The sequence below is a fragment of the Erinaceus europaeus genome, chromosome 11 (genome assembly GCF_950295315.1).
Source record: "Erinaceus europaeus chromosome 11, mEriEur2.1, whole genome shotgun sequence".
NCBI lineage: Eukaryota > Metazoa > Chordata > Mammalia > Eulipotyphla > Erinaceidae > Erinaceus > Erinaceus europaeus.
Genome location: NC_080172.1, coordinates 55,209,858 through 55,237,000, shown reverse-complemented (window position 1 = coordinate 55,237,000; position 27,143 = coordinate 55,209,858). Strand labels below are relative to the sequence as shown.

The 27,143-nt window shown below is 42.2% G+C and overlaps 2 protein-coding genes across 3 annotated transcripts; both read right to left on the bottom strand.

The window, feature by feature from the left end:
* Window positions 1-3,664, bottom strand: LOC132541369 (etoposide-induced protein 2.4 homolog). Its single transcript, XM_060201764.1, has one exon. The coding sequence runs from the start codon at window positions 3,646-3,648 to the stop codon at window positions 3,187-3,189; it is 462 nt and encodes a 153-aa protein (XP_060057747.1). The 5' UTR covers window positions 3,649-3,664; the 3' UTR covers window positions 1-3,186.
* On the bottom strand, window positions 1-27,143 carry ANP32E (acidic nuclear phosphoprotein 32 family member E). Of its 2 annotated transcripts, XM_060201763.1 has the most exons (8): window positions 26,775-27,143; window positions 22,590-22,739; window positions 21,427-21,549; window positions 19,947-20,112; window positions 13,845-14,017; window positions 6,523-6,572; window positions 5,564-5,570; window positions 1-2,267 (listed from the first exon to the last, which is right to left on the bottom strand). In XM_060201763.1, exons 1-8 carry the CDS (start codon window positions 26,826-26,828, stop codon window positions 2,199-2,201), a joined length of 792 nt encoding a protein of 263 aa, XP_060057746.1. In that variant the 5' UTR covers window positions 26,829-27,143; the 3' UTR covers window positions 1-2,198. The 2 variants fall into 2 exon arrangements, with proteins under 2 accessions (XP_060057746.1, XP_060057745.1); XM_060201762.1 differs by lacking the exons at window positions 1-2,267; window positions 5,564-5,570 and having other exon boundaries at window positions 6,459-6,572; window positions 26,775-27,142.

Sequence of the window (27,143 nt, the reverse complement as noted above, 5' to 3'; positions counted from 1 at the left end):
TTAGCAACAAATCTTCAATTTATTAGAAGCAATTTGGTCTTGAAAACTTTAAGTTACAGCAGTCACAGAAGAAAAAAAAACAAAAACAAGATCCTTCAGAAACAAAAGATAATCAGCACTGCATTTTTGTTTGTCTTTAACACTGTCATGGCTTTATTCAAAACACAGTTGCACAAAAGTATTAACTTCAAAGATTTTTAAGGAGAGCTCTGAGGAATTTAACACACTATATACATCCTGCCATACAAAGAGCATTAAAATAGGACCCAAAACTTCTACAAAATATAAAACCCACCCTTACTTATTTGCATGAAAAATACCACCCACAACACTAAGTAAGTCTTAAAAAGTTATCTTGGAGGCTCTACGTGTTGTTTCCAAAGCAGATTTTTTTTTTTCTGATTGCACAATTTAATTGTAAGTCCATTTAACTTAAAAAATAAGTATCTTAAAATCTGAAATACAGTGTAATGAGGATTCTTAGGACTAAAACAGGGCTTTTCAACTGATAAAGTAGCTAAATGTTAGCCTTTCAGACATTCCAATCCCTCACTGAACTCATCCCAAGAGTTCTTTTCAGCTATGTATCTTTTTAGTTCATCCACAATTTAATGTTTACTTTAAGACCCCAAATCATGTTTTAAACTTAAAAAGCAGTACAATGTTCAGTAACCTAAATGTGTGTACAGTATGAAAGGGTAACCTCAATGAATTTTGCTGATGTTAACTTTACTGAGATGTATAGATACTCAAAACAAAGGGAAAAATAGACAGCTGAGCTTAAACAAGCAACTGCCTTGAACAGAGATCCTCTACAATTAAAGGGTGATGTATTTGTCTACATACACTCACACTTGTCCCAGATATTTTTCCCCTCTGTTTTTAACAGCCATTGGCTTAAAAACAAATCTTACTTCTAGTATTTAGTTTCAAATATTTTTCCAACTACACAGCATATTCTAACTAAATGCTGTATGTGGTAAGAACTACTTAGAAAGGTTAGAAATACTTTGCAGAGTGCTATCAAAATCATTTGAGAAGCCAACTTAAAACTTTGACTTGAATGTCTAATTATCAATAAGTCCAGAGTGTTGAGGAACACTAATGTGCCTTTCAAAAGGCCTCTCTGCTTCTTTCTTCATCTTAATATGGTTTATTAACATGTTGTTAAACAAGATTTATAGTTTATAGAATCTGTTGCATAAAGCTGTTTTAACAACGATATATGTACCTCTGAAAATACAAATTTCTTTTACTTAGCTTTTTAGAAACTGGGATAGGTCTAAAAAGGTGGTTGAGGTATAAGACTAAAGGTTTTCCTGGATATCCTTGAGATTCTCAAAGTGTGTGTGTGTGTGTGTGTATGTGTGTATGTGTGTGTGCGTGCGTGCGCGTGTACACGAACTGGAGAGGAGCAGAAAAGAAAGGAGGGTGATAATAAAAGAACTGTAGAGAGAGAAATGAATACACACTTAAAACAAAATAAACAACCATTGGCATATAACGCTCTTCAGCTTGAAAAAGGACTCAACTACACATATTTAGTATAAGCAATTTTTCTTCAAAAATAAAATCTTGTTAGTCACCTGGCTTAAAAGATTTCAGAAGTTTCCACAAAATTCATTAACTATATTGCTGAACAGGATTCTGAATACCTACTCTGCTCCTACTTCCCAAGTTATTTATGTGACAAAATAGCACCCTATAATCGTTAGCCAAAAATCATGGTCTTCAAACTAAAGATCACTGGATCTACCTCTAAAAAATATAACCAATTTGTCATTCAAGAGACTTGTAATTTCACATTCCAGCCAACTGTGATTTCAGTTAATTTATAAATAATTTTATAGCCTTATGAATGAAATGCACCATACTACACCTGTGTAAAAGCAACCATGTTTAATTATGAGCTAAAAATGACTAATACAATGCGCTTTAATTAGAAAAATTAAGATGCTAAATTAACTGCTAGGGGGATTTCATAATGAAGTCAATGGAAAATTTTCTCTACATACAATATCATCGTTAATACACTAGTAAATCTTACTTGGAATGGTAAGGCAAAAATAGTAAAACCACACTTTTCCTATAAAAAGTTACGCATTATCTTCTGTAGGGACAGCTATCATACAGGAAGAAACAAAGATGTGATCACTGTTGCACACCAGGAACACTAGGGAATCTGGTCTTCGAAAGATCTAGTCATCTTCTTCCTCTCCATCATCTTCAACATCTCTTTTCCTCTTTTCTCCTCGAAGACCTTCTTCCTCTGAAAAAGTGGAAAGGAAAATAGTTGATTTTATTTGATTTTTTTTTTCACAGGTTTAATAAGTTTATCCTTTTTTCAGTTCCTATTTGCAATACCCCATATTCCTTTGAAATACCAGACAGAACAGCAGTAGCCAACAGTGAATTTAGACCTTTAGAGATTACAAATTCAGCTTCTCTTGAGCATTCTGTGTTACAGTGGCACATGTCCAAAACTGGTACCTCCCTGTAGCTGGGAAACTGAGAAAAGTACCAGAGAGAAAAGCATTCTTCCCCACTAGAGGAAGAGAAGAAATCACTCTTCAAATCCCAGCAGACCTGGCTGTGAGATCTTTCTTCCTGTCCCATGTTTTCAGACTTGTTTTTTTGCAGTGGACCAAACAGAGACCAAAATCTAACCTGAGTTACAAGAAACAAGACAGTGATGGCTATAAGGGAGTGGCAGGAGTGGCTAAGAGACTCCTTCACCCCCCAAACATCTGATATATGTGCTTCACAGGAAAACAACAACAAAAATAACAAGTCACAAAATACAACAGCTAGAATTATAAAATCCATTTGTCCCAGGGTCCCAGGGTAGTGGGTGGTAGGTGGTGGGGGATGGGGTGTAGGGAGAGATGGCACAGGGAAAACAACTTCCTCACGTGGGTCCAGGCACAGGGGCTGGCTGGAAAATGCTAGAAAAGAGCTGCAGAAACCCGAGGTCCTAACTGGTGTTAAAAATCCACATGCTGGTTTCAGGGAAGAGGCTGCAGCCTTCCTTGTACCAGAGACAAGAATTCCAATTTCTCAGAGATTGGGAATAGGCAGTGGGCCCTTGGCAGAGCGGGTCGTGCCTTCCCCGGTGGGAAGGTGAACACAGGAAAGAGCTGCCTTGGTCTCTTCCACTCCCACCCGCCCCTCCAGATGCCAGGCAACTCAATGGCCTGCAGTGGCCTTCAGTTTGGCAGGAGACGGATGTGGTGAAGGGAACTTATCTGCAGAGACCGAGCTACTCAGGGCAGACTGCAGGTAGACCATCTTGTGGAAGAGTCTGTTGCTTAAGAAAACCACCAAGGAGAAGAAGAGGCGCAACTGGAAAAGGTAGGCTTTACCAGGGGTCTTTGCTTCATTAGCGCTGATAATGAATAAAGGAAAGAGGATAGAGAAGAGGCAGCCACTGATAATGTATGAGGACTGCATTGCAGTGAGGAAAGCCAGGGGCAAACCAAATCCAAAATAGTAAGGCCAATTCCTTTCTATGTTTGACAACCACTGGTGCATTTCAATTCCTTTATTGAACCAACGATATTCAAAGCAATACAGTGAGTAGAGAAGGGACATATGCAGGAGACTAACCAGTTGACCAATGAGATAGATGGGAAAGAGACTAACAAACATAATAGTTGATTTTAATGAAGGAGTATTAGTTAAATTACAAAGTTCTGAATCTATCTTAGTGAAAACTGAGTGGTCTGAAAAAATACAGGTTAAGTTTCCTCTCTTTGTCTCTTTCAATTTCAGTGTGTTATCAGATTTAGAAACTCATAAATAATAGCTTACAATGCACCCTTGTGGCCAAATCATGAATTACAGATCAAGAAGCTAAAGGTCTGGCATTAGAATTTGCAAAATTGTTTGAAAGTCCTAACTGAAGGATATTACTTGGAGTTCAAACAGATATATATATATAGAGAGAGTTTGTTTGTTTTGTTGTTGTTTACTAGAGCACTGCTCAGCTCTGGCTTATGGTGTTGCTGGGAACTGAACCTGAGTCCTCAGTGCCACCAATATGAAACTTTTTTTTTTTTTTTTGCCTCCAGGGTTATTGCTGGGGCTTGGTGCCTGTACTACGAATCCACTGCTCCTGGAGACTATTTTTTACCATTTGGTTGCCCTTGTTGTCATTATTATTGTTGCCATTGATGTTGTTGTTGGATAGGACTGAGAGAAATCAAGAGAGAAGAGAGGAGGAAAGAGTTTCACCACTTGAGAAACGACCCCCCCCTCCCAAGGTAGAGAGCTGAGGGCTCAAACCTGGATCCTTACACCACCTGCACTTAACCCACTGCACTACCACAAGACTCCCAATATGAAACTTTTTTTACATAACTACCATGTTATCTCCCTGACACCGATTGAACTTGTTTGACTTGAGAGTCCAGTGCTTTATCTACTGCAGTGAGTCAAGACAGAATTTTTCTCTTTAATATTTTATTTTATTTTAATGAGAAACAGAGCCACAAAGGGGGCCGAGCTCACTGGGTTAAGCAAACATATTACCATGTACAAGGACCTAGGTTCAAGCCTCGGCTCCCCACCTTCGGGTTGGGAGGAAGCTTCATGAGTGGTGAAATAGGTTTGCAGGTATCTATCTCTCTCTCCCTTTTTATTTCTATGTCCTATGGGGGGGGGGGGCAACATAGAAAAGAAAAAATAAGGAGATACCAAGAGAAAGACACAGAGATACCAGAACACTGTTTAGCTCTGGTTTATTATGGTGCAAGAAATAGAACCTGGGGCCTCAAGCATGAAAGCCTTTTGCATAATTATGCTGTCTACCAGAACAACGGAACTGTTCTTATAGTAAATGCTTTATACTCTACAAAGTAAAACCCACCTACCCCACAAATATTACAAATTGAGCTCAAGGTTTCATTATCTCTTCACTTTTATATTTAAAATATTGAGTTATTTTTGTTTGTTTTAAGATTTATTTCATGAGGGTGACAGAGTTTCATGTAAGAGAAGCCAGAGCATCAATCTGATACATGTAGCACCAGTTTAAAGAAGCCTCAGGTATGCAAGTCCTGCACCCTACTAGTTGAGCTATTTCCCCAACCGCAACACTATTCTTTTTAAATGGAATTAAAGAATATCTTGAGAAAATTTATCTGGAAAGAAGGTGTTTTTTTCCTGTTTTTTTTCCAGCATCTCAAGCCTGAGGCTATGAGAGGTCAAGTTCAAACCCCAGCACCACCATGAAACAGAGCTGAGCAGTGAACTGATTAAAAATATAGTTTTTAAAAATTTTTAAATATTTATTTATTTCCTTTTGTTGCCCTTGTTTTTTATTGTTGTAGTTATTATTGATGTCATTGTTGTTGGATAGGACAGAGAGAAATGGAGAGAAGAGGGGAAGATAGAAGGGGAGAGAGAAAAATAGACACCTGTAGACCTGCTTCACCACTTGTGAAGCAACTGCCCTACAGGTGGGGAGCTGGGGGCTTGAACCTGGATTCTTACGCCAGTCCCTGTACTTTGCGCTACATGCACTTAACCCGCTGCTTTACCATCGGACTACCTAAAAATATACTTTTTCTCTACCTTTCAAGGCTTCTATGTTATTAAAAAAAAAAAAAAAAAATCAGTAAAAATTTGAGTTTTAGATTCATGTTTTTAAAAGGCTGGGGATGGCTGGGGAGACAGCATAATGGTTATGCAAAAAGCCTTTCATGACTGAGGCACCAAAGGTTCCAGGTTCAATCCCAAGCACCACCATAAGCCAGAGCTGAGTATTGTTCTGGTCTTTGTGTAGATCTTTCTCTCTGTATCTTTCTCATTAAAAGAATTAAAAAAAAAATTTTTTTAATTGTATTTTTTTAAAAAGTGGGGATGGGAGTTGGCTGGTAGTGCAGCGGCTTAAGCGCACATGGCACAAAGCGCAAGGACCAGCATAAGGATCCCGGTTCGAGCTCCCAGCTCCCCACCTGCAGGGAAGTTGCTTCACAGGCAGTGAAGCAGGTCTGCAGGTGTCTCTTTCTCTCCCCCTCTGTCTTCCCCTCCTCTCCCCATTTCTGTCTGTCCTATGTAACAACATCAGTAACAACAACGATAACTGTAACCATAAAGCAACAAGGGCAACAAAAGGCAATAAATAATTTTTTTTTAAAAAAGTGGGGGTGCTAGGGAAATAAAGGACTTTCAGGCCCAAGGCTCTATGCTCCCAAGTTCTACCTCCAGCAGCACAATTCAGAGCTGAGCAGTGCTCTGGTTAAAATAAAAATAATTAATTAATTAAAAAAATACATATATATATATATATATATATATATATATATATATATGGTCCAGGAGGTGGCACAGTGGATCAAGGGTTGCACTCTCAAGCATGAAGGCAGCACATGTACAGAGTGATGTCTGGTCCTTTCTCTCTCCTCCTAGACCTCTAATAAATAAATTAAAATAATTACATATATATATTAAAATTATATGTGTGTGTGTATATTTTTATTTTTAGATGTCTTGGTTTTGTTTTATTTTGGCTAATGTAACTCACCCTCATCTTCTCCTTCTTCAACATAGTCATCATCATCTTCTTCATCCTTGAAATTAAAATGCTGAGTATGAGAATCAAGGCATGATTTGATAGTAACATTATTATAAGCACAAAATAGCATGATTAGTCTGTACCTCTACATAACATATAATTTAAAAAACCCAGTGAAATCTAGTTCCTTTATAAAAATGAGTTGTTTTAAATGTGTTGTCCAAAACTTTCTACAATGAAATAGCCAGTCTCAGTACAGCACAGTAAATGTCAACAAAATGAGGAACTAAATTTTAAATCACTTAAAAGAATGTATCGAGTTACTAGTATAACAGTGCCCGAATGCACTGAATAAGTAACTCTCTTAATACCTTAGTTCTCCCACCAACAAATATTTTGTTAAGCAAAATAGTTTGGATATACTTTGGATAGTGTGTTGCATTGCCATGTAGCAGATCCCAGTTGGAGCCAAGCCCCATTACTGGAGGGGAACTTCAATGTTGTGATAGCTCTGAGAAGGGGTGGGGGAAGCAAAAGCTCCAAATGATAAAACTCCAGCAACAACATTAGAAAAAGTATTCATCCAGAAAACTTCTTACTATAGAAATATAATATACAACATCAAACTGGCAAATGGCAATGAAATTTGATCCCAACTCTTGGGGAATGAGTTGTTCTAGGTTGCTTTTAAACACAGACATGAAACATAAAAACTACTTCCCCACTCTAATCAGCCAAGATAAAAATCTCTAATGTGTATTGCATACTCTTCTACCATTTTATTCAAAGCCTACACAATATTTTCTTCTTTCATTTGTTCACTAATATAAGAGAGAAAACCAAAGCATTATTCTGGCATATGTGATGTCAGGGGTCAAACTTAGAAACTCACGCTCACTGCTCAGAGGCTCTACTGGCTGTGATACCTCTCAGGGACAGCAACAAACTTATTTCTCCCCTTTTTAACATTTATTTACAATAGAAAGAGAGGACCAGAGCACCGTTCTGGTACATGCAATGTCATGTCACCTCCTGGGCTGCGTGTTTCTTAAATAACCACAGCCACCACCGTGATCATCAACATGATACATACTCTTTAGTCTGATACCTTAGACCAAGAACTGGGATTTTTTTTTTTCCTACAGGGTTTTTTTCTTTATTGCTGGGGCTTGGTGCCTGCACTACAAATCCACTGCTCCTGGAGGCCACCTTTTCCCCTTTTGTTGCCCTTGTTTATTGTTGTTGTTGCTGTCATTGTTGTTGGATAGGACAGAGAGAAATCGAGAGAGGAGGGGAAGACAGAGAGGGGGAGAGAAAGATAAGACACCTGCAAACCTGCTTCACAAGTGGTGAAGCAACCCCCCCTGCAGGTGGGAAGCTGGGGGCTTGAACCAAGATCCTTATGCCGGTCCTTGTGCTTTGCGCCACATGCGCTTAACCCGCGGCACTACTACAACCCGGCCCTGAGAACTGGGAACTTTTTTTGTCACGGACCATTTGGATAATTTTATTTTTCCCAAAGCACTGCTCAGCTTATATTTATAGTAGTAGGGAGAATGAACCTAGGACCACAGGCATCAGTCTTTTTGCATGATCATTATACAAAAGCTGTCCTATGTCCCACTTGGATATTTATAACATCATCTTGGACCATACAAAAATTATCAGCTGAGAAATTAGCATGTAATAGTGTATGAAAAAAAAACCCTCTGATTACCTCAGTATGGCCAGACCACATGATTTCAGTCTGTGGGCAGGACACTCTCCATCCCTGCCTGAGACCAATTGAAGGTCTTCTTTCTAGTCCCACAAAGGTTTAGTTTCATAAAAATTAGTGGTACTGCCCAAACGGAGGTGCAGTAGCTAAAGTATGGTACCTAAAAGGATGCAGGCCAATGATGGATTCCCAACATCTTATGTGTCAGAGTAATGCCTTGGTTTTCTCTCTCATAAATTATTTATTTTCCTTATCAAAGCACTACCCAGGTCTGACTTACAGTGCTGGTGGAGATTAAACCTGAGATCTTGAGATTTCAAGCAAGAAAGTCTTTTGATGTAAACACACCACACACACACACACACACACACACACACACACACAGCATCAGAAATGGCTCAGCAGGTAAAAAGCATGCATTAACACACATGAAGCCCTTGAATTCAATCCCCAGCTCCACTTGAGAGCACCCTGGATGGTACCAAAGGGACCTCCTATGGATGATGGAATGGTATTTTGGTGTATTTTCACTCTCTATAAGAAAAATTTTCAAAAATAAAAACAGCCAGGAAGGCCACCAGCTGCATCACACACTTGTAAGGGCCTGGGTTCATTCCCTGGCATATTTTAATAAATACAACTTTAATTAGCAAATATCAAGAACTTCAGAGTAAATAGGGAAAATCTGAACAACCAGTTTCTTTTCATAGCATGCACAGACCCACTGGTGTACAGAAATACTAAACAGGGTGGGGATAGATAGCATAATGGTTATGCAAACAGACTCTCATGCCTGAGGCTCCAGAGGCCCAGGTTCAATCCCCTACACCACCATAAAACAGAGCTGAGCAGTGCTCTGGTGAAAAAAAAAAACAACAACAACAAAAACTAAACAGTGGTCCAGGACATGGTACAGTGTATAAAGCATTGGAATCTCAAGCATGAGGTTCTAAATTCAATCTCCAGCAGCATATGTACCAGAGTAATGTCTGCTTCTTTCTCTCGCCTATCTTTCTCATTCATAAATAAAATCTTTAGAAATACTTTTCACTAAAGTAAATCTTAAAAAGTTTTTTTTTGGGGGGGGCAGGCGGTAGTGCAGCAGGCTAAGCGCATATGGTGCAAAGTACAAGGACTGGTGTAAGGATCCCAGTTTGAGCCCCCGGCTCCCCGCCTGCAGGGGTGTCGCTGAACAGGCAGTGAAGCAGTTCTGCAGGTGTCTATCTTTCTCTCCCCTCTCTATCTCCCCCTTCTTTCTCCATTTCTCTCTGTCCTATCCAATAACAATGACAGCAATGACAACAATAATAATACAATAGCAACGATAAGACTAGGGCAAAAAAATGAAAAAAATAACCTACTCCAGGAGCAGTGGACTCCAGGAGCAGTATAGATTCCTAGTGCAGGCACCTAGCCCAAGCAATAACCCTGGAGGCAAAAAAAAGTTTTTTTTAACTGCAGTCCAGGGTACCCCCCAGGGGTAGATACAAGTGCAGTAGATACATGTGTAGACTCTCAAGCGTGAGGTTTTAAGATCAATCCCAGCATCACTTGTACTAGAGTGAAGTTCTGCTACTCTCTCATTTAATAAATAAATCTTTAAATGTACATAACTAGCAGGCCAGGAAGTGGCACAGTGGCTAAGGAGTAAGACTCAAGTATGAGGTCCTGAGCATAAAATAATTCATGAAGATACAATGTACACTGTTGCTAATAACTCTATGTTGCAAGTTGTTAAAGAGTAAATCAAAATCCTTCACAAGAAAACAGCTGTGTTTTCTATGTAAGGGGAGAGTTAGGCTTATTGTGGTACTCATCTTACAATATAAAACAAAAAACAAGACTGACCAGGGACTCAGCCCAGGGAGAGATCCCATGTTTTTTTTTTCTTAATTGTATTATCTTTATTTATTGGATAGAGACAGTCAGATATCGAAAGGGATGGGTGAAATAGAGGGAGAGAGACAAGAGAGACACCTGCAGCCCTGCTTCACCACTCGTGGAGCTTTCCCCCTACAGGTGGAACCAGGGGCTTGAACCTGGGTCCTTGCGCACTCTAATGCGAGTACTTAACCAGGTGTGCCACCACCTGGCCCCCAAGATCCCATGTTTTACATCTATGAATGGGTTCTAGCTCAAACACAAAACAGAAAAACAAGAAAGCTTATTTAAATACTTATTTATGGGGGGGAGAGAGAGAGCAAACCATAGCATCACTATAGCACATGTGATGCCACAAATCAAACTCAGAACCTCTTGCTTTTAACTCCAATGCTCTAGCCACTGCACCACCTCCTGAGACACAAGATGTTATTTTTAACCATAAAAAATTATATATAAGGGAGTCGGGTGGTAGCACAGTGGGTTAAGCGCAGGAAGCGCAAAGTGCAAGGACAGGCGTAAGGATCCCGGTTCAAGACCCGGCTCCCCATCTGCAGGGGAGTCGCTTCACAGGCGGTGAAGCAGGTCTGCAGGTGTCTATCTTTCTCTCCCCCTGTCTTCCCCTCCTCTCTCCATTTCTCTCTGTCCCATCCAGCAACAGCAACATCAATAACAACAATAACTACAACAATAAAACAACAAGGGCAACAAAAAGGAGATAGATAGATAGATAGATAGATAGATAGATAGATAGATAGATAGATAGTCTCTGAGGTGCTGGTGGTGGGTTCAGGTTCTGGAACATGACAGGAGGACCTAGTGGGGGTTATACTGTTATGTGGAAATATTATACATGCAGTGGTCCAGGAGGTGACACAGTGGATTAAGGGTTGGACTCTCAAGAATGAGGCCCTGAGTTCAATCCCCGGCAGCACATGTGCCAGAGTGATGTCTCAGTTTCCCTTTCTCTCCTCCTATTTTCTCATTAATAAATAAAATCTTTAAGAGACCACAGCACTAAAGCTTTCTTAGAGGAGGCCAGGCAGGTAGCACACCAGGTTAAGCACACACAGTACAAAGCACAAGGATCCCGGTGAGAGCCCCTAGCTCCCCACCTGCAGGGGGGTGGCTCCACAAGTGGTGAAGCAGGTCTGTAGATGTCTTTCTCTCTCCTTCCTCTCTCAGTTTCTCTGTCCTATCCAATAAAATGTGAAAAATAAATAAATGGCCTCCAGGAACAATGGATTCGGTGCTGAGCCCCAGCAATAAACCAGAGGCAAAAAACAAACAAACAAAAAAAGCTTTCATAAGTGTAGTGGGGGCCCAGTTCGCTCAAATGTAGGTCACACATGGCAAAGAAGCACTAACCAAGTGAGTTATTTCACCAGCCTGAAGTAAATAACTCTTTTTAAAACTTATCATAAACTATACATAGAAAAAATATTTAACATCAGAAGATAATTTATATCTAAACTACTAGGGACTCAAGATTTTCTACAAACCAACTGACCTTTCTTTCCCTTGAGCCTAATATGTTCAAGTCAATATACTAGATGAGATACAAGATGAATAGCCCTTCCCTTAAACCAGTCATCATCTAGCAGAAACTGGTCAAGTAAACAAGCTCTTACAGAAGTGTCTACAGGTAAGTTAAGTCTAATCAAAATTCAGAAGTAGAGGGAGTAGGGCGGTAGCGCAGCAGGTTAAGTGCACCTGGCGCAAAGCGTCAAGGACCAGTGTAAGGATCCCAGTTTGAGACCCCGGCTTCCCATCTGCAGAAGAGTTGCTTCACAGGCAGTGAAGCAGGTCTGCAGGTGTCTCTCTTTCTCTCCCTGTCTTCCCCTTCTCTCTCCATTTCTCTCTGTCCTATCCAACAGTGATGACAACAATAACTACAACAATAAAAAAACAAGAGCAACAAAAAGGAAAATAAATAATAAGACTTATATTAAAAAATTCAGAAGTAGAAAAGGAAGGAATAACTGTCTATGAAAAGTTATAAAACCCTTTAATCATGAGGCAATTTCAGAGTTGAAGTTTGAAAGTCTTTGGCATAACCATTATGTTGTCTCCTCAGCCCTAAAAGCCCGTGCACTTTACCTACTTTACATTTACTCACTTAGAAGAAAAGCTCAAAGTACATGAGGAAAAAAAAAAAAATCACCTCAAATAGAGTAAGTGATGGACACATAGACAGAAAAGCAAGCAAAAGCTTGAGATGACAATTTAATCTGACACAGAGAAGAAGCTAGAAGGACCCAAGCAACAAGTATGTCTTGGTGACAGGGAAACACTGAAGGTTTCACAAAGACTAGTAACATGATCACATTTGCGTCCAAGTGGCCCAAGGAAGCAGGGGTTATGCTTAACTGATGATATTCAGATAGGACCCTTAGAAAGCTACTCAGAAGCATAAACAAATAATAAGGGGAGATAGCCTAACAGTTATACAAAAGGCTTCCAAAGTCATGGGCCAGGTGGTGGTACACCTGATTAAGTGAACTTGTTACCAAATGCAAAAACACAGGTTCAAGACACCAGTCCACACCTAGGGGGAAAACCAATCTCCCCAATCCCTCTCAATTTCTTTGTATGTCTACGCAATAGAATTAAAAAAAAAAAAAAATTCAGTGTGAAGCTCTGAGTCCTCAGGTTCAATCCCCAGCACCACCATAAGTTAAAGCTGAGCAGTGTTCTGATCTTTCTCCCTCCCTCCCTCTCATTATCTATCTTTCCCTCTGTAACCCTCTCATTGGGAGAAAGGAAGGAAGTAGGAGCAGAGGAAGAAAGAAGAGAGGTTAGGAGGGAGGATGGGGAGAGAGGACGGGAACGAAAGAATGAATCAGAAAAAATATAAGTTTTCCTGAGCACTAACAGTGTACCAACATTTAGATCCTAGGCACACATGACCTTGTTGCGCCATTAAAACAATCCAGGAGGCCAGGTGGTGGTACATGCAGTAGATCAAGCACATCACCATGCACAAGAACCCCAGTTTAAGATCCCGTTCCCCTCCTGCAGGGGGGAAGCTTCACAAGCAGTCAGTGCTGCAGGTGTCTTTCACTAACTTCTTAAGTTCTGTCTCTATTCAAAATAGATGAAATAAAATATAAAATGTCCTATGAGGTTAGTATATTTTATAAATGCAGAAACATTTGTAAAAATCTTTCCACTTGGCGGGAGCAGATAGCATAATGGTTATGCAAACAGATTCTCATGCCTGTGGCTCCAAAGTCCCAGGTTCAATCCCCCACACTACCATCAGCCAGAGCTAAGCAGTGCTCTGATTTAAACACACACATACACACACACACACACACACACACACTATGGGTAGAATGGAGTTAAAGCTATCTGGGAGGTAAAACTAACAAGTGTTTATGAGTATCTGGATAGAGAATGAACTTCAGGGTGGTCTGGGAGGTGGTACAGTGGATAAAACATTGGACTCTCAAGCATGAGGTCCTGAATTCAATCTCCAGCAGCATATGTACCAGAGTGATTATCTGGTTCTTCTTCTCTCCTCCTATCTTTCTCATAAGTAAATAAATCTAAAAGAAAGAAAGAAAAAGAATGAACTGTGTGCATGGTGGGGGGACAACAGGATAGGCTGTCAGACACATCCACAACTAGAAGCAGTCTTGAGTTTCTAGACAATTTACTTTTCATAATAGTAGCTCTAGGCCTAGATAATTCATTTTCAGTACATGTTAAGGAATACCTACTTACCTGGATTTCTTCTTTCATTAAGTATGAAAGGCCTACTTCCTCCTCTCCCTCTCCTACTTCTGAGTCTGCTTCATCCTCCTCTTCCTCCTCATCTTCATCCTCCTCATCTTCATCCTCCTCTTCCTCAAAACCTTCAAGTGGGCCAGCTTCATCTTCTTCTTCATCTTCATCATCTTCAAAAAGATTCCAAAGCATGAGTAAAATGACTGGGCAAATCTTTCTAGATGTTCTTTGGTCCTTTTTACCTTTGCCCCAATCTCCTCAGTCAAGGGAAGATTATTATAGGGTGGCACCCACCACCCCTCAAGGTCATTTTGTTGTTTGCTTGGTTGGTTTTGGTGTTTTTTTCTCTCTTTATCAGAGCACTATTCATCTCTGGCCTATGATAGTACTGAAAATTAAACCCAGGGGCCGGGTGATGGCACACCTGGTTGAGCGCACATGTTACAATGTGCAAGGACCTGGGTTCAAGCCCCCAGTCCCCACCTGTAGGGGGAAAGCTTCACAAGTGGTGAAGCAGCGCTGCAGGTGACTCTCTGTTTCTCACCCTCTCTATTTCCCTCTTGAATTCTGACTGTTTCTATCCAATAAATAAAGATAATAAAAAAATTTTTTTAAGTGGTCCGGGAGGTGGTACACTTGACTCTAGCGTTGAGGTCCTGAGTTCAAGCCCCGGCAGCACATGTACCAGAGTGATGTCTGATTCTTTCTCTCTCTTCTCCTATCTTTCTCATCAATAAATAAATAAAAACTTTTAAAAAAGAGAAAAGAGTGGTCCGGGAGGTAGCGCTTTGGACTCTTAAGCATGCAGTCGTGAGTTCGATCCCCAGCAGCACATGTGCCAGAGTGATGTTTGGTTCTTTCTCTCTCCTCCTATCTTTCTCATAAATAAATAAAACCTTTAAAAAAAAAAAAAAAAAGAAAGAAAGAAAGAAAATTAAACCTGGGGCCTTGGAGTCTCAGGCATCAGTCTCTTTACATAACCATTATGCTATACCCCCACCTTAGAAACTATGTTTCTTTATGCACTAAGGGAGAAGAGTGCCTGCACCCTTCCAGAGTTTACAGTTGTCCTCACCATTCTTTTACAGTGTTTCAAATTGTGCTACTGCCCAATCCCCTATTTTTTATTATTTTTATTTATTGAATAGATACAGCCAGAAATCAAGAGGGGAAGAGGAGGTAGAGAGGGAAAGAGACAGAGACACCTGCAGCCCTGTTTCACCACTCGAAAGGCTTTCCTGCAGGTTGGGAGCAGGGCCTTGAACCTGGGTCCTTGTGCACCATAATGTCTGTGCTCAACCAGGTGCGCCACCACCCGGACCCCATCATTCCATCTCTTTTTTTTTTTATATTTATTTATTCGTTCCCTTTTGTTGTCCTTATTGTTTTATTGTTGTAGTTATCATTATTATTGTAGTTATTATTATTGTATCATTATTATTGTAGTTATTATTATTATTGTTGTAGTTATCATTCCATCTTTTTATAACATTACCCAGTAAACTGCTTTAGTGAAAAAGTTTAAAAAAGAAAAGAAGGGAGTTGGGCGGTAGCGCAGCCATAGGTTAAGCACACTTGGCACAAAGCACAAGGACTGGTGTAAGGATTCTAGTTTGAGCCCCCGGCTCCCCACCTGCAGGGGAATTGCTTCACAAGTGGTGAAGCAGGTCTGCAGGTGTCTATCTTTCTCTCCTCCTCTCTCCATTTCTCTCTGTCCTATCCAACTACAAGGACATCAATACCAACTACTACAACAATAAAACAAGAGCAACAAAAGGGAAAATAAAAATTAAAAAAAAAAAAAAAAAGAGAGACTTCCGGAGGCAGAGCTACGAGCAGCAGATCGCTTTCTCTCCTCTCCTCTCCTCTCCTCTCCCGGATCAACTAGGAATACCAAAGGAGACCACCCGGACCGAAACAAGACAGGACTAGAATGACCACAGAAACCCAGTAAATCACCCGTGAGTACAAACACGCGTGGCTGGTGACAGAGAGGAGAGAGGGGCCTAAGGAGAGATTAAGTGACTGCTAACAGTTCGACAGTCTGTCAGTGGAGACACCACCTCCAGTCTGCTCCACCAACAAGGGGACAGCTGAAGGGAGGAAAGGACTCCACAGAGACTCACCAAGTACAACTCTGAGTCTCCATTGCTACTACCCTCAGAATCTGGAGCAGCAACAGGGAGGGACACCAGGGCACAGAGATCTAACCGGGAAACTCAGGAGAAGACCTATACCTCGGTGGCATAGCTGAAGGGCTGTGAAAGTCTCTTTGCATAACCACTGGATTATCTCTGCCACACCCTGCTTTATCTCTTGGTCAGGAGTCATTGATTAAGCCAAGAAGCCTATTGATAGTTTAAAAGCCCTCAGGCAACCATACCCTACAGGGGAAAAAAAAAAGGCTTTTACACCACTGAACTCCAACTCAGGGATTGAAAAAGCTGTTAACTTATATAAAATGGTTAAAACAACAAGAAAAAATAATGGAGACTCGAACCAGGACAAGAGTCCAGCTAAAAGTCCTCCAGAGGGCGAAGCACAAAACAACGAGTTCAACATCCAAACATTAGCTAAGGAAATAATAACAGGAGTGAGTAAAGAATTTGAAAAAATTGTAATCAGAAATGCAGGAACAACAAATGAGAATATGGAAGAAAATTCTAATTATCTCATGGTTATTAGAGAGCTGAAAGCTGAAATTGCTGAGCTAAGAATGCAACTAGCTGAACAAGCTAAAACAGTATCAGAGCAGGGCAACAAAATAGATGAACTCCAGAAAGCAGTAGAGAGCAGAGAGAATAGAATCAATGAGGCTGAAGACAGAATTAGCAAGATTGAGGATGAATTAGAGACAACTAAAGAAGAAGTAAGAGATCTCAAAAAGAGATTAAGAGATGCTGAAAACAACAACAGAGTCCTATGGGATGACTTCAAAAGAAACAATATACGCATTATTGGCTTACCAGAGGAAGAAAGAGAAGGGGAGGAAGAAAGCGTTCTCCAGGCCATAATAGCTGAAAATTCCTCTAGTCTAGACAACACCAAAGACATAAAGATTCAAGAAGCCCAGAGGGTCCCAAACAGAATTAACCCAGACCTAAAGACACCAAGACATGTCATACTTAGATTGGAAAGGAATAAGGATAAAGAAAGGATCCTCAAGGCTGCAAGAGAAAAACAAAGAGTCACCTACAAAGGAAAACCCATAAGATTAGCAGCAGACTTCTCCATACAAACACTACAGGCCAGAAGAGAATGGCAAGATATCTATCGAGTGCTCAATGAGAAAGGCTTTCAGCCAAGAATACTATATCCTGCTAGATTGTCATTCAGACTAGATGGAAGCATCAAAACCTTCTCAGACAAGCAACAGTTGAAGGAAGCAACCATCACCAAGCCTGCCTTGAAAGAAGTTCTGAAAGGTTTCCTATAAACAACCAGACCACCACAAATAGAACACATATCAAAACACTCTAAAACTCTACAAGAATGGCGTTAAAATATCTTCAATCTTTGATATCAATAAATGTGAATAGCCTGAATTCACCTATTAAAAGACACAGAGTAGGAAGATGGATCAGAAAACACAACCCAACAATATGTTGTCTACAGGAAACTCACCTAACGCAACAAGACAAACACAGACTTAAAGTGAAAGGATGGAAAACTATCATTCAAGCCAATGGCCCACAAAAAAGGGCAGGAACAGCTATTCTCATATCTGACATGATAGACTACCCTATGATCCTGCAATTCCTCTCCTGGGGATATATCCTAAGGAACACAACATATCTATCCAAAAAAATCTGTGTACACATATGTTCTTGGCAGCACAATTTGTAATAGTCAAAACCTGGAAGCAACCCAGGTGTCCAACAACAGATGAGTGGCTGAGCAAGTTGTGCTATATATACACAATGGAATACTACTCAGCTGTAAAAAATGGTGACTTCACCGTTTTCAGCCAATCTTGGATGGACCTTGAAAAAATCATGTTGAGTGAAATAAGTCAGAAACAGAAGGATGAATATGGGATGATCTCACTCTCAGGCCGAAGTTGAAAAACAAGATTAGAAAAGAAAACACAAGTCGAACCTGAAATGGAATTGGAGTATTACACCAAAGTAAAAGACTCTGGGGTGGGTGGGTGGGTGGGTGGGGAGAATACAGGTCCATGAAAAATGATGAATGAAATAGTGGGGGTTGTATTGTTGAATGGGAATCTGGGGAATGTTATGCATGTAAAAAAAAAAAAAAAAGAAGTAGAAACGTAAAGCAGAAATTGACTGAGTTTGGAGTATGGCACCAAAGTAAGAAAGCAGAAGTACACTAGAGTTTGCAGTGAGTACCTCCCTAATACTTCCTCTCCACTTTTCCAAGCTTTGGGACCAGGATTGCTCAACAATTTGTTTGGCTTTGTATGTTAACTCTCTTTTCAGTCACCAGGTTCCAGGTGTCATCAGGATGCCGGCCAGACTTCCCTGGATTGAAGACACCACCAATGTGTCCTGGAGCTCAGCTTCCCCAGAGACCCATCCTACTAGGGAAAGAGAGAGGCAGACTGGGAGTATGGACCGACCAGTCAACACCCATGTTCAGCGAGGAAGCAATTACAGAAGCCAGACCTTCTACCTTCTGCAACCCTCAATGACCCTGGGTCCATGCTCCCAGAGGGATAGAGAATGGGAAAGCTATCGGGGGAGGGGGTGGGATATGGAGATTGGGCGGTGGGAATTGTGTGGAGTTGTACCCCTCCTACCCTATGGTTTTGTTAATTAATCCTTTCTTTAATAAAAAAGTAAAAAAAAAAAAAAAAGAAAAAAGAAAAGAGTGGTCCGGGAAGTGGCACTGTTATAAGGCTTTGGACTCTCAAGCATGAGGTCCTGAGTTCGATCCCCAGCAGCACATGTGCCAGACTGATGTCTGGTTCTTTCTCTCTCCTCCTATCTTTCTCATTAATAAATAAATAAAATCTTTAAAAAAGAAACAGAAACAGGTTGTGGGATTCTGTTTTTAATAAAAAAAAAAAAAAGAAAAAAAGGGGGGCTAGGGTGGTAGAGTAGCAGGTTAAGCGCACTTAGTATGAACCACAAGAGTCCAACTGACAACCTTATCTCACTAACAATAGCAATTCTGTCATTTGATCTAAGTCATCCACTTATCCAAATGTATATTTACTATACAATCTAGAACACTTCCACACACACACCCCAAAACCCCTTTTACCATTAGCAGTCCTTCCCCAGCTCAACCACCACTCATTTACTGTCTTTATAAATATGCTTACTCCAAGCATGTTCACACAAATGGTGTCATATGTGGTCTTCTATGTCTGGCATCTTTCATAGGAAAATGTCTGCAAGACTCATTCATAGAACTTATCAGTGCTCCATTTTTTTTTTTTTATTAGAGACAGAGAGAAACCTGGTGCCCTGCTTCATAACTCATGAAGCTTTCCCTCTGCAAGTGGGGACCAGGGGCTTGAACCCTGATTCTTTTGCACTGTGATGTGTGTACTTAAGCAGGTGTGCTACCACCTGGCCCCAAATGACTCTGTTTTAAAGTACTATTCTAAAAGTTGCCCTTTTTTTGCTGGGTGGCAATTATACCAGTTCATATAGATATCAAATCTCACAAACTTTGATAAGTTTGACAACTACATTCCCCAAAGCTGCCAGAAATGTGGAAAAACAAGTTTTAAAAAATTTTATTTTATTTTCCCTTTTGTTGCCCTTGCTATAGTTACTGATGTCATTGTTAGATAGGAAAGAGAGAATTGGAGAGAGGAGGGGAAAACAGAGAAGGGGAGAGAAAGATAGACACCTGCAGACCTGCTTCACCACCTGTGAAGCGACTCCCCTGCAGGTAGGGAGCCAGGGGCTTGACCTGGCATCCTTGCACCACTCCTTGTGCTTGGCACCACCTGCGCTTAACCCACTGCGCTACCGCCCAACTCCCGAAGACTACAAGTTTTTTAACTTCTCTTGTACTAACATATTTTTCTTGACCCTACACCTAAATATCCTAGACTATCTCTTCTGTATAGCATGATTAGCCTGTAATTGCGACCCATTTACGAGTATTAAGAATGATTACCCTCATCATCATCCTCTTCAGAGTCTGGTGCTTCGTTATCCTCCTGGTCAAATCCATCTAAGTATGTGATTTGCTGCAGCAATTCAAAAATACTTTCTCTATAATCTTCCAGGTTGGTGATCTCACAGTTAAACAAGTCGAGACTTTTCAAATTCTTCAGATTTTGCTAGAAAAGTAAAATGTCAAAACTTACATTCGAGACTTAAAATGGCCATGCTAGTTCTTTTTAATCCATGAGCCAGAAAAGGTATACTTGGAATCAAAGCATGACCTTGGCTTTTGGCTATGCACATTAAGCACAGTCAATTCTCTTATTGAGATGCTGGCATGTGTACTCAAGACCGTAGGAACTTGGTTTTCTTCACTGCTGAATCTCTTAGCACCTTACTGTCTTACTTGTAGTAGTCATTTGTTACATTTTATTAACCAAATCTGTGCACGAACAGGCAAACAAAGTTTAAAGCTAGTCAGGCTTATTTTCAACAACTCCAATCTCCTAATCTTACCCTTAAAAACCATAGCAACACTTTTCAGAATTTCATTTTATCTACTTTTTCTTCTCTCATGCCAGGAAACAAAGTAGCAAGTGATTAAGTAACAAAATAGGAGAAGGTAAAAGAATAGAATTTTCTGGAAACTTGAAAACCAAATACTCAACTCTTAAAAAAGCTGAAAGAAATTTTTCATCCATTTTAAAATTTATCAGCCACCAGTTGGTGGGACACCTAGCTGAGCACAAATGTAACTATGTACAAAGACCCAGGATTCGAGTCCCAGTCCCCAACTACAGACGAAGTTTCAAGACCAGTGAAGTAGTGTTTTAAGTGTCTCTGCCTCTCTCCCTGTCTATCTCTTTCCTCCCCTCTCAACTTATCTCTATCCAATAAATAAGTTTAATTTAATTTAAAAAGTAAGAAATGTAAAAGTGGGGCCTCATACCACCATCCATGAGAACCCAGGTTCAAAGCCTCCGGTCTCTACCTATAGAGGAAAAGCTTTACAAGCAGTGGAACAGTGCTGCAGGTATTTCTCTTTCTCTCCCTCTTTACCAGTTTCTCTATCTCTAGCCAATAAATAAATATCTTTTTAAAGAATTACACAAGTAGTGTAAGAACAGACTAGAAACCATTAAGATAAAACACAATAGGGCATAATAGTCATGCAAAGACTTTCATGCGGGAGCACAGGTAGATAGCATAATGGTTCGGCAAAGAAACTCTCATGCCAGAGGCTTCAAAGTCCCAGGTTTAATGTTTTGCACCATCACTGTGAGCCAGAGCTGAAATAGTGCTTTGATTGCCAGGAGGTGGTGCCGTGTATAGTGTTGGACTATCAAACATGAGGTCCCAAGTTCTATTCCCAGCATCACATGTAAGAGTGAACCTCTGGTTCTCTACTCCTCTTCTTCCTCTTTCCTTAATAGTAACTATTTCAATATGAAGTAAGATATCCAAGCCCAGAGACAGACTTTCCAACTTACCAGAGCTTCTACTGTACTGAGATCTTTTATTTTATTTCCACTCAGATTGAGGTAGGTAAGATTTGGACATTTTTCTGCCAGGACTTCCAAGCCTCCAGAAATGACATTGTCACTAAGTTCCAGCTATGGGGAGAAAACAAAAAAATGGTGAAAGCTGAAGAGAGATCAAAGATTCTTTTAATATTTATTTATTCCCCGGTTTTGTTGCCCTTGTTGTTTTTTCTTGTTATAGCTATTATTGTTGTTGTTGGATAGGACAGAAAGAAATGGAGAGAGATGGGGAAGAGAGAGAGGGGGAGAGAAAGAAAGATACCTGCAGACCTGCTTCACCGCTTGTGAAGCAACTCTCCTGCAGGTAGGGAACTGGGGGCTCGAACTGGGATCCTTAAACTAGTCCTTGTGCTTTGTGCCACCTGCGCTTAATCTGTTATGCTACCGCCTGACTCCCAATTTTTTTTTTTTTCAATTTTATCAACTTTAAGAAGAAAAACAACAGTGATGCTCTCTGGCTTCAAGAACTATCAAGAGTCATTAATTTCCAAATTCCCACCGACAATTGTCAAGTAATGTATTATAGTCCCTATACAATAGACTCCAACGGTGTTATAGTTGCACTTTGTTTCAGAGAAAAACCATTTGGTAAGATGTTAAGTCCAAATTCATATTATGTGATTTCATTATTAAATTTAAACTTCTGAAAAATATGATTAGAGTAAATCCTTCAATAGCTCAGCTGGTAGACCAGAGGGCTGCAGGTGTAAATTTAAAGCAGCATTAAGGAGTCGGGTGGTAGCGCAGTGGGTTAAGTGCAGGTAGTGCAAAGCGCAAGGACCGGCCTAAGGATCCTGGTTCAAGCCTCAATTGGTTCAAGCTTCAATTGGTGAAGCAGGTCTGCAGGTGTCTATCTTTCTCTCCCCTCTCTGTCTTCACTTCCTCTTTCCATTTCTCTCTGTCCTATCCAACAACAACAATAGCTACAATAATAAAACAACAAGGGCAACAAAAGGGAATTAATTAATTAATTAATTAAAAGGCAGCATTAGAGCTTCTAGCCCTACATAAGCCCCCCACTCCAACACCCTAGAACTATCTAGTTAAAAGGCTCAAAAGCTACACATTACAGTACTGAAATCATAGGGTGTTCACACCCAGTGTCAACTTACCTTTCGAAGTTTATTTAAGCTGGGTAGCCGGGCCAATGAACTTAGTTCCACATTAGCCATACTCAGAAACTCTAGCTTTTTAAAAGTATCATTCAGGCCCTCGATTTCCCCATTGACACACAGACAATTATCAAGAACCAACTCTGTCACCTGTAAGAGAAGATAAATGATCTTTTAAAGTCTGTTGAGCAAAAGCCCTAGATTTTTACACTCTTTAAGTATGACTATTAAAACCACTCTTTTTTTTTGAGGGGGTGGTGGGTAGGGGGAAGTGTAGTGCGCAGGACTTGCATGCCTGAGGTCTAGTTCAATCCCTTGTACCATATATACAGGAATGATGCTCTGACTTCTCTCACTCTTATATAAGATAAATAGATAAATAATTTGGATTACAAAATTCTTGCTTTAATAAAAATTCCTTAAACAGTGAAAAAGAAAAAAGAAATCATTAAACAAAAACATAAAAACCACCAGTCTCAGGTGGAGGGTAGATAACGTAATGGTGATACAAACAGACTCTCATGCCTGAGGCTCCAAAGTCCCAGGTTCAACCCCCTCACAGTGCTCTGGTTAAAAAAAAAAAAAAAAAAAAAAAAAGTCTCTACACAGAAAGTCCTCATTCTGGAAGAAAATAAATCTAAAATACATTCTAAGTCATCATTACATGCTAACCTTTTACATTTAAATATGGGGTGGTCCAGTGAGTGCCTGCTTCATATCACTGATGCATAAAAACAGAACTTTGGGAAAAGTTCCCATATGAAGCCTATTTCTTTTTTTTTTTTTTTTTTATTTAATTTTCCCTTTTGTTGTCCTTGTTTTTCATTGTTGTAGTTATTATTGTTGATGTCGTTGTTGTTGGATAGGACAGAGAGAAATGGAGAGAGGAGGGGAAGTGACTCCCCTGCAGGTGGGGAGCTGGGAGCCCGAACCGGGATCCTTACGTATCGGTCCACATGGTCCACATGCGCTTAACCCACTGCGCTACCGCCGGGCTCACATGAAGCCTATTTCTAACCCCAGAGAGGCCACCAACATTTGGCTGTATATTTACTATGCAGTGAGGACACCTCCATTTTGGGGGAAGGAGCCAAGTGACTTGTCCAAAAACCACTGGGAAGAGAAAGGAAACTGTTGCATTCATTCACCCTTCCACTTCAAACCTTTGGACCTTTTATTCCTTCTAAGTAGAGGGAAAAGACAGCCAGCAGAGACACAACTGAGCATGGGGTTCCCATTTGGTGCCAGGAGTTTTAACTTGGATGAGGTCTCTCCTGTCCCTCACACCCACCCTCAAGCCACACTCCCCTTCTCACTTTAAAACCCCTTTCCTTTGGTTGATAAATGCCACACTTACTCAAAAAAATATCTTGTCGTGAGTCAGGCTGTAGCGCAGTGGGTTAAGCGCAGGTGGCGCAAAATGCAAGGACCAGTGTAAGGATCTTGGTTCGAGCCCTGGCTCCCCACCTACAGGAGAGTCCCTTGACAAGCGGTGAAGCAGGTCTGCAGGTGTCTGTCTTTCTCTCCCCCTCTCTGTCTTCCCCCTCCTCTCTTCATTTCTCTCTGTCCTATCCAACAATGATGACAACAATAATAACTACAACAACAATGAAAAACAAGGGCAACAAAAGGGAATAAATAAATAAAATAAAATAATTAAATATATATATATATATATATCTTGTCCCCTTCTGGAAGAAATATGAGAAAGCTGCTCTTACACAGCCCAACTTTCAAAAGTGGTCTATTCTAGAGCTAGGGAGACAGCTAATGGTTATGAAAAAAAGGACATTTATGTCTGAGCCTCTAAACTCCCAGTTCAGTCCCCAACACCACCAAAAGCCAGAGCTGAGCAGTGTTTTAGTCTCTGGTTTTCTACATCTCTCACTCTCATTAAAATAAGTAGGGGGCCAGGTGGTGGTGCATCTGGTTACGCACACACATCACACACTGTGAAAGGATCCAGATTCAAACTCCTTGCCCCTACCTGCAGGGCAGGAGCTTCAGGAGTGGTGAAGCAGGGCTACAGGTGTCTCTCTCTTCCACCCTATCTCCCTTCTCTCAATTTCTCTGCTTCTACCCAATAGGAAGTAAATAAAAATACTTTAAAACATCCTTGACAAAATGCTTTCTACCTGCTACCTTGGTAGTACTTCTGTGAGTTTTTCCCCATCCTTGGGGATGAGGGGTGGAGAGGGGGAATGTTCAATTCTCTATTAGGCCAGAGTCATAATAATGAAACTTTCTGGTATGATCTACATGGACTTAGGATGCCTTGGCCTTTTACTCCCAATACCATATATATGGTTGGGTGCAGGAAGCTGAAAGGGAGGCCACCAACTACTTCTGAATAGAACTGTGATACAGTCAGCAGAAGCCCTGGAAGGAGGAAGCCCAGTAGGTGCGACTGGCCTAGGTCACACAGGCTGTGGCTCTGGGTGAGAGGGAGGAAGGGCCACAGGTTTCGATGCCTGGAAACCAGTTCTTCCACTAGAGGCACCCAGCTCCATCGACCCCCCAAGTTCTCCTGCACTAACTGGGGTTTTAGAACAAGACTGTCCACTTTGCTGCAGGAGGCAAGTAAATAACACCCACACACACCCGTGGAAAGTGCTCCGTAAACTGCAAAAAGCTAGACAAATATAGAGACCGTTATTACACCACAGGGGAGGAAGGAAAAACAGGCAACATCCGGCACTCCCCAACACTGGCAAGGAAATTACTACGGGTAGGGGGAGCAGAAGGCTGGGGGGGGGGTGTCAGGGAGCAAATCCATTTTTCCAACCCAAGCTACTGGGGGGAAAAAAAACTTTCGAAAGGCATGCTTCTGAAGGGCAGTTTTGAAAGCCCAAGTTCTAGTTATCCTTCCAACACCCCGCCCCCCCACACACACAAGTTTCAAGTTCTCTCTGGGGGATGACCCTGCCAACAGAGCCACTCGCTTTCCTCCTGCCGGCTCCGGAACAATTTCAGAAAAATGGACTTAAAGGGGGGGTCCTGAATGACGTTTTTAAAGGTGTGAGGTTCCCACTCGGCGAGCCCCCACCCCCATCGCGGGCACACACCAGTCCCCACCCAGGGGAAAAACAAATCTATACTTCAGCTCGGCGGGGGAATGTCCGGGGCCTCAATTAACAAGTCTGCTTACTAGTGCACACTCCTCTCCAGCTCTTCCGGACCCCCTCACCACCGCCCGCAGACGGGAAACCCCACACGGGGCGGGGACTCCCCATAGAAGCAGGGGTCGCCGCCCCGCCGCGAGTTCTCCGGGAAAATATGCCCCGGGCGGGGAGGGCAGGGTGCTGCCTGGGAGGCGCCCGGGAGGAGGCGGCGGAAACGCGTCCCGCTCGACCCCGCGAGGGCGCGCGACCCCGCCTCACGTGGCCCCTCCCCGACCGGCTCTTTAACTCGGGCGACAGCGGCGCGGGCGCTGCACTCGGCTCGGCGAGCCCGGCGGTGAGGCGCGCGGCTCGGCTGCCTGGCGGGGGAGTTCGCGAGACGTCTCCAGGGGTTGGATCGCAGCCGGCGGCCCCCACGAGCAGGCGCGGGCAGGGCCCGTGGTGGCCGTGTCGCGTGCCCTCCCCACCTCCGGCCACCGCGGCCAGTCCCCAGACTCAGCCGCTGACCCAGATTCCGCCCGGCGGCCGCGCGGCTTCCCAGACGAGTGGGTGCCGCCGCCCCGCGCGACCCCCACTCGCGCCCAGTAGCACACCGGCAAGCCGGGGGTCTCGAGGCCCGGGGCGCCCCCAGAAAGAGTTGGCAGCCCTGTGGAAAAGTTGCACTAACTCATTAGGTGGCGATGGCTGTGGCAGGGGCGAGAGGGACTTGGGGGGTCGCGGGCAGCCATCGCCCCTCCCCGGGAGGAACTAGGAAAGCAAAGCCCCCCAACTTGGAGCGGCCCCTGAGTTCCCGCTTCCCGCGAGGCCCGGTCACACGAGTCGAAGAGAACCGGGATGGGCTAAGCCCCCAACACACACAAAAACGCCCCTAGAAACTTGAACCCTTCGCCATTTTAAGTAGAAAGATTTTAATGATAGAAAACTTCAGGCCGACTACCCCCCACCCCCCAAACCCCAACTGGGGGTTCATTCCTTAGCCGTCCTCGCACACCCACCCTGGGCCCCCAAAACCCGGCCCTCGGCAGACAGGGGTGGCAGGGAAGGGAAGGGGGCTGAGTCATCTCACCTCCTCCGGGGCTCTGTTCCTTAACTCCTGGTTAATCCTCTTCTTCATCTCCATGTCCTCCTCCTACTCGTCGGCTGCTACCCTTCGCCTTGCCTTCTTCTCCCACCACCCCTGACCCCAAATTCTTCAAAGATTGGGAAATGAATGAAAAGAAATGCAAATATAAACGCCCACCGTCACCAGATCGGAGCAGGCGTGAAAAGAGAATAGCAAATGGAGTCCAAGGAGTTTGGGACTCTTAACTCGGCTGCCCCTACCTCCTTGTCCACACACTCGCGCGCGCACTCACGCACACACGCGCGCACACACACACTCTCCCGTAGTTGCTTCTCCTTCAATGGCTGCTCGGCGACTGAGCCTCCATGACAC

Coding starts and splice junctions, on each gene's coding strand:
- LOC132541369 (XM_060201764.1), bottom strand. CDS start 3,648: ATGTTTGTTAGTCTCTTTCCCATCTATCTCATTGGTCAACTGGTTAGT.
- ANP32E (XM_060201763.1), bottom strand. CDS start 26,828: ATGGAGATGAAGAAGAGGATTAACCAGGAGTTAAGGAACAGAGCCCCG. Junction 22,740..26,774: donor GGAACAGAGCCCCGGAGGAG/GTGAGATGACTC, acceptor CTTCTCTTACAG/GTGACAGAGTTGGTTCTTGA. Junction 6,573..13,844: donor TAATGAAAGAAGAAATCCAG/GTAAGTAGGTAT, acceptor TTTAATTTCAAG/GATGAAGAAGATGATGATGA.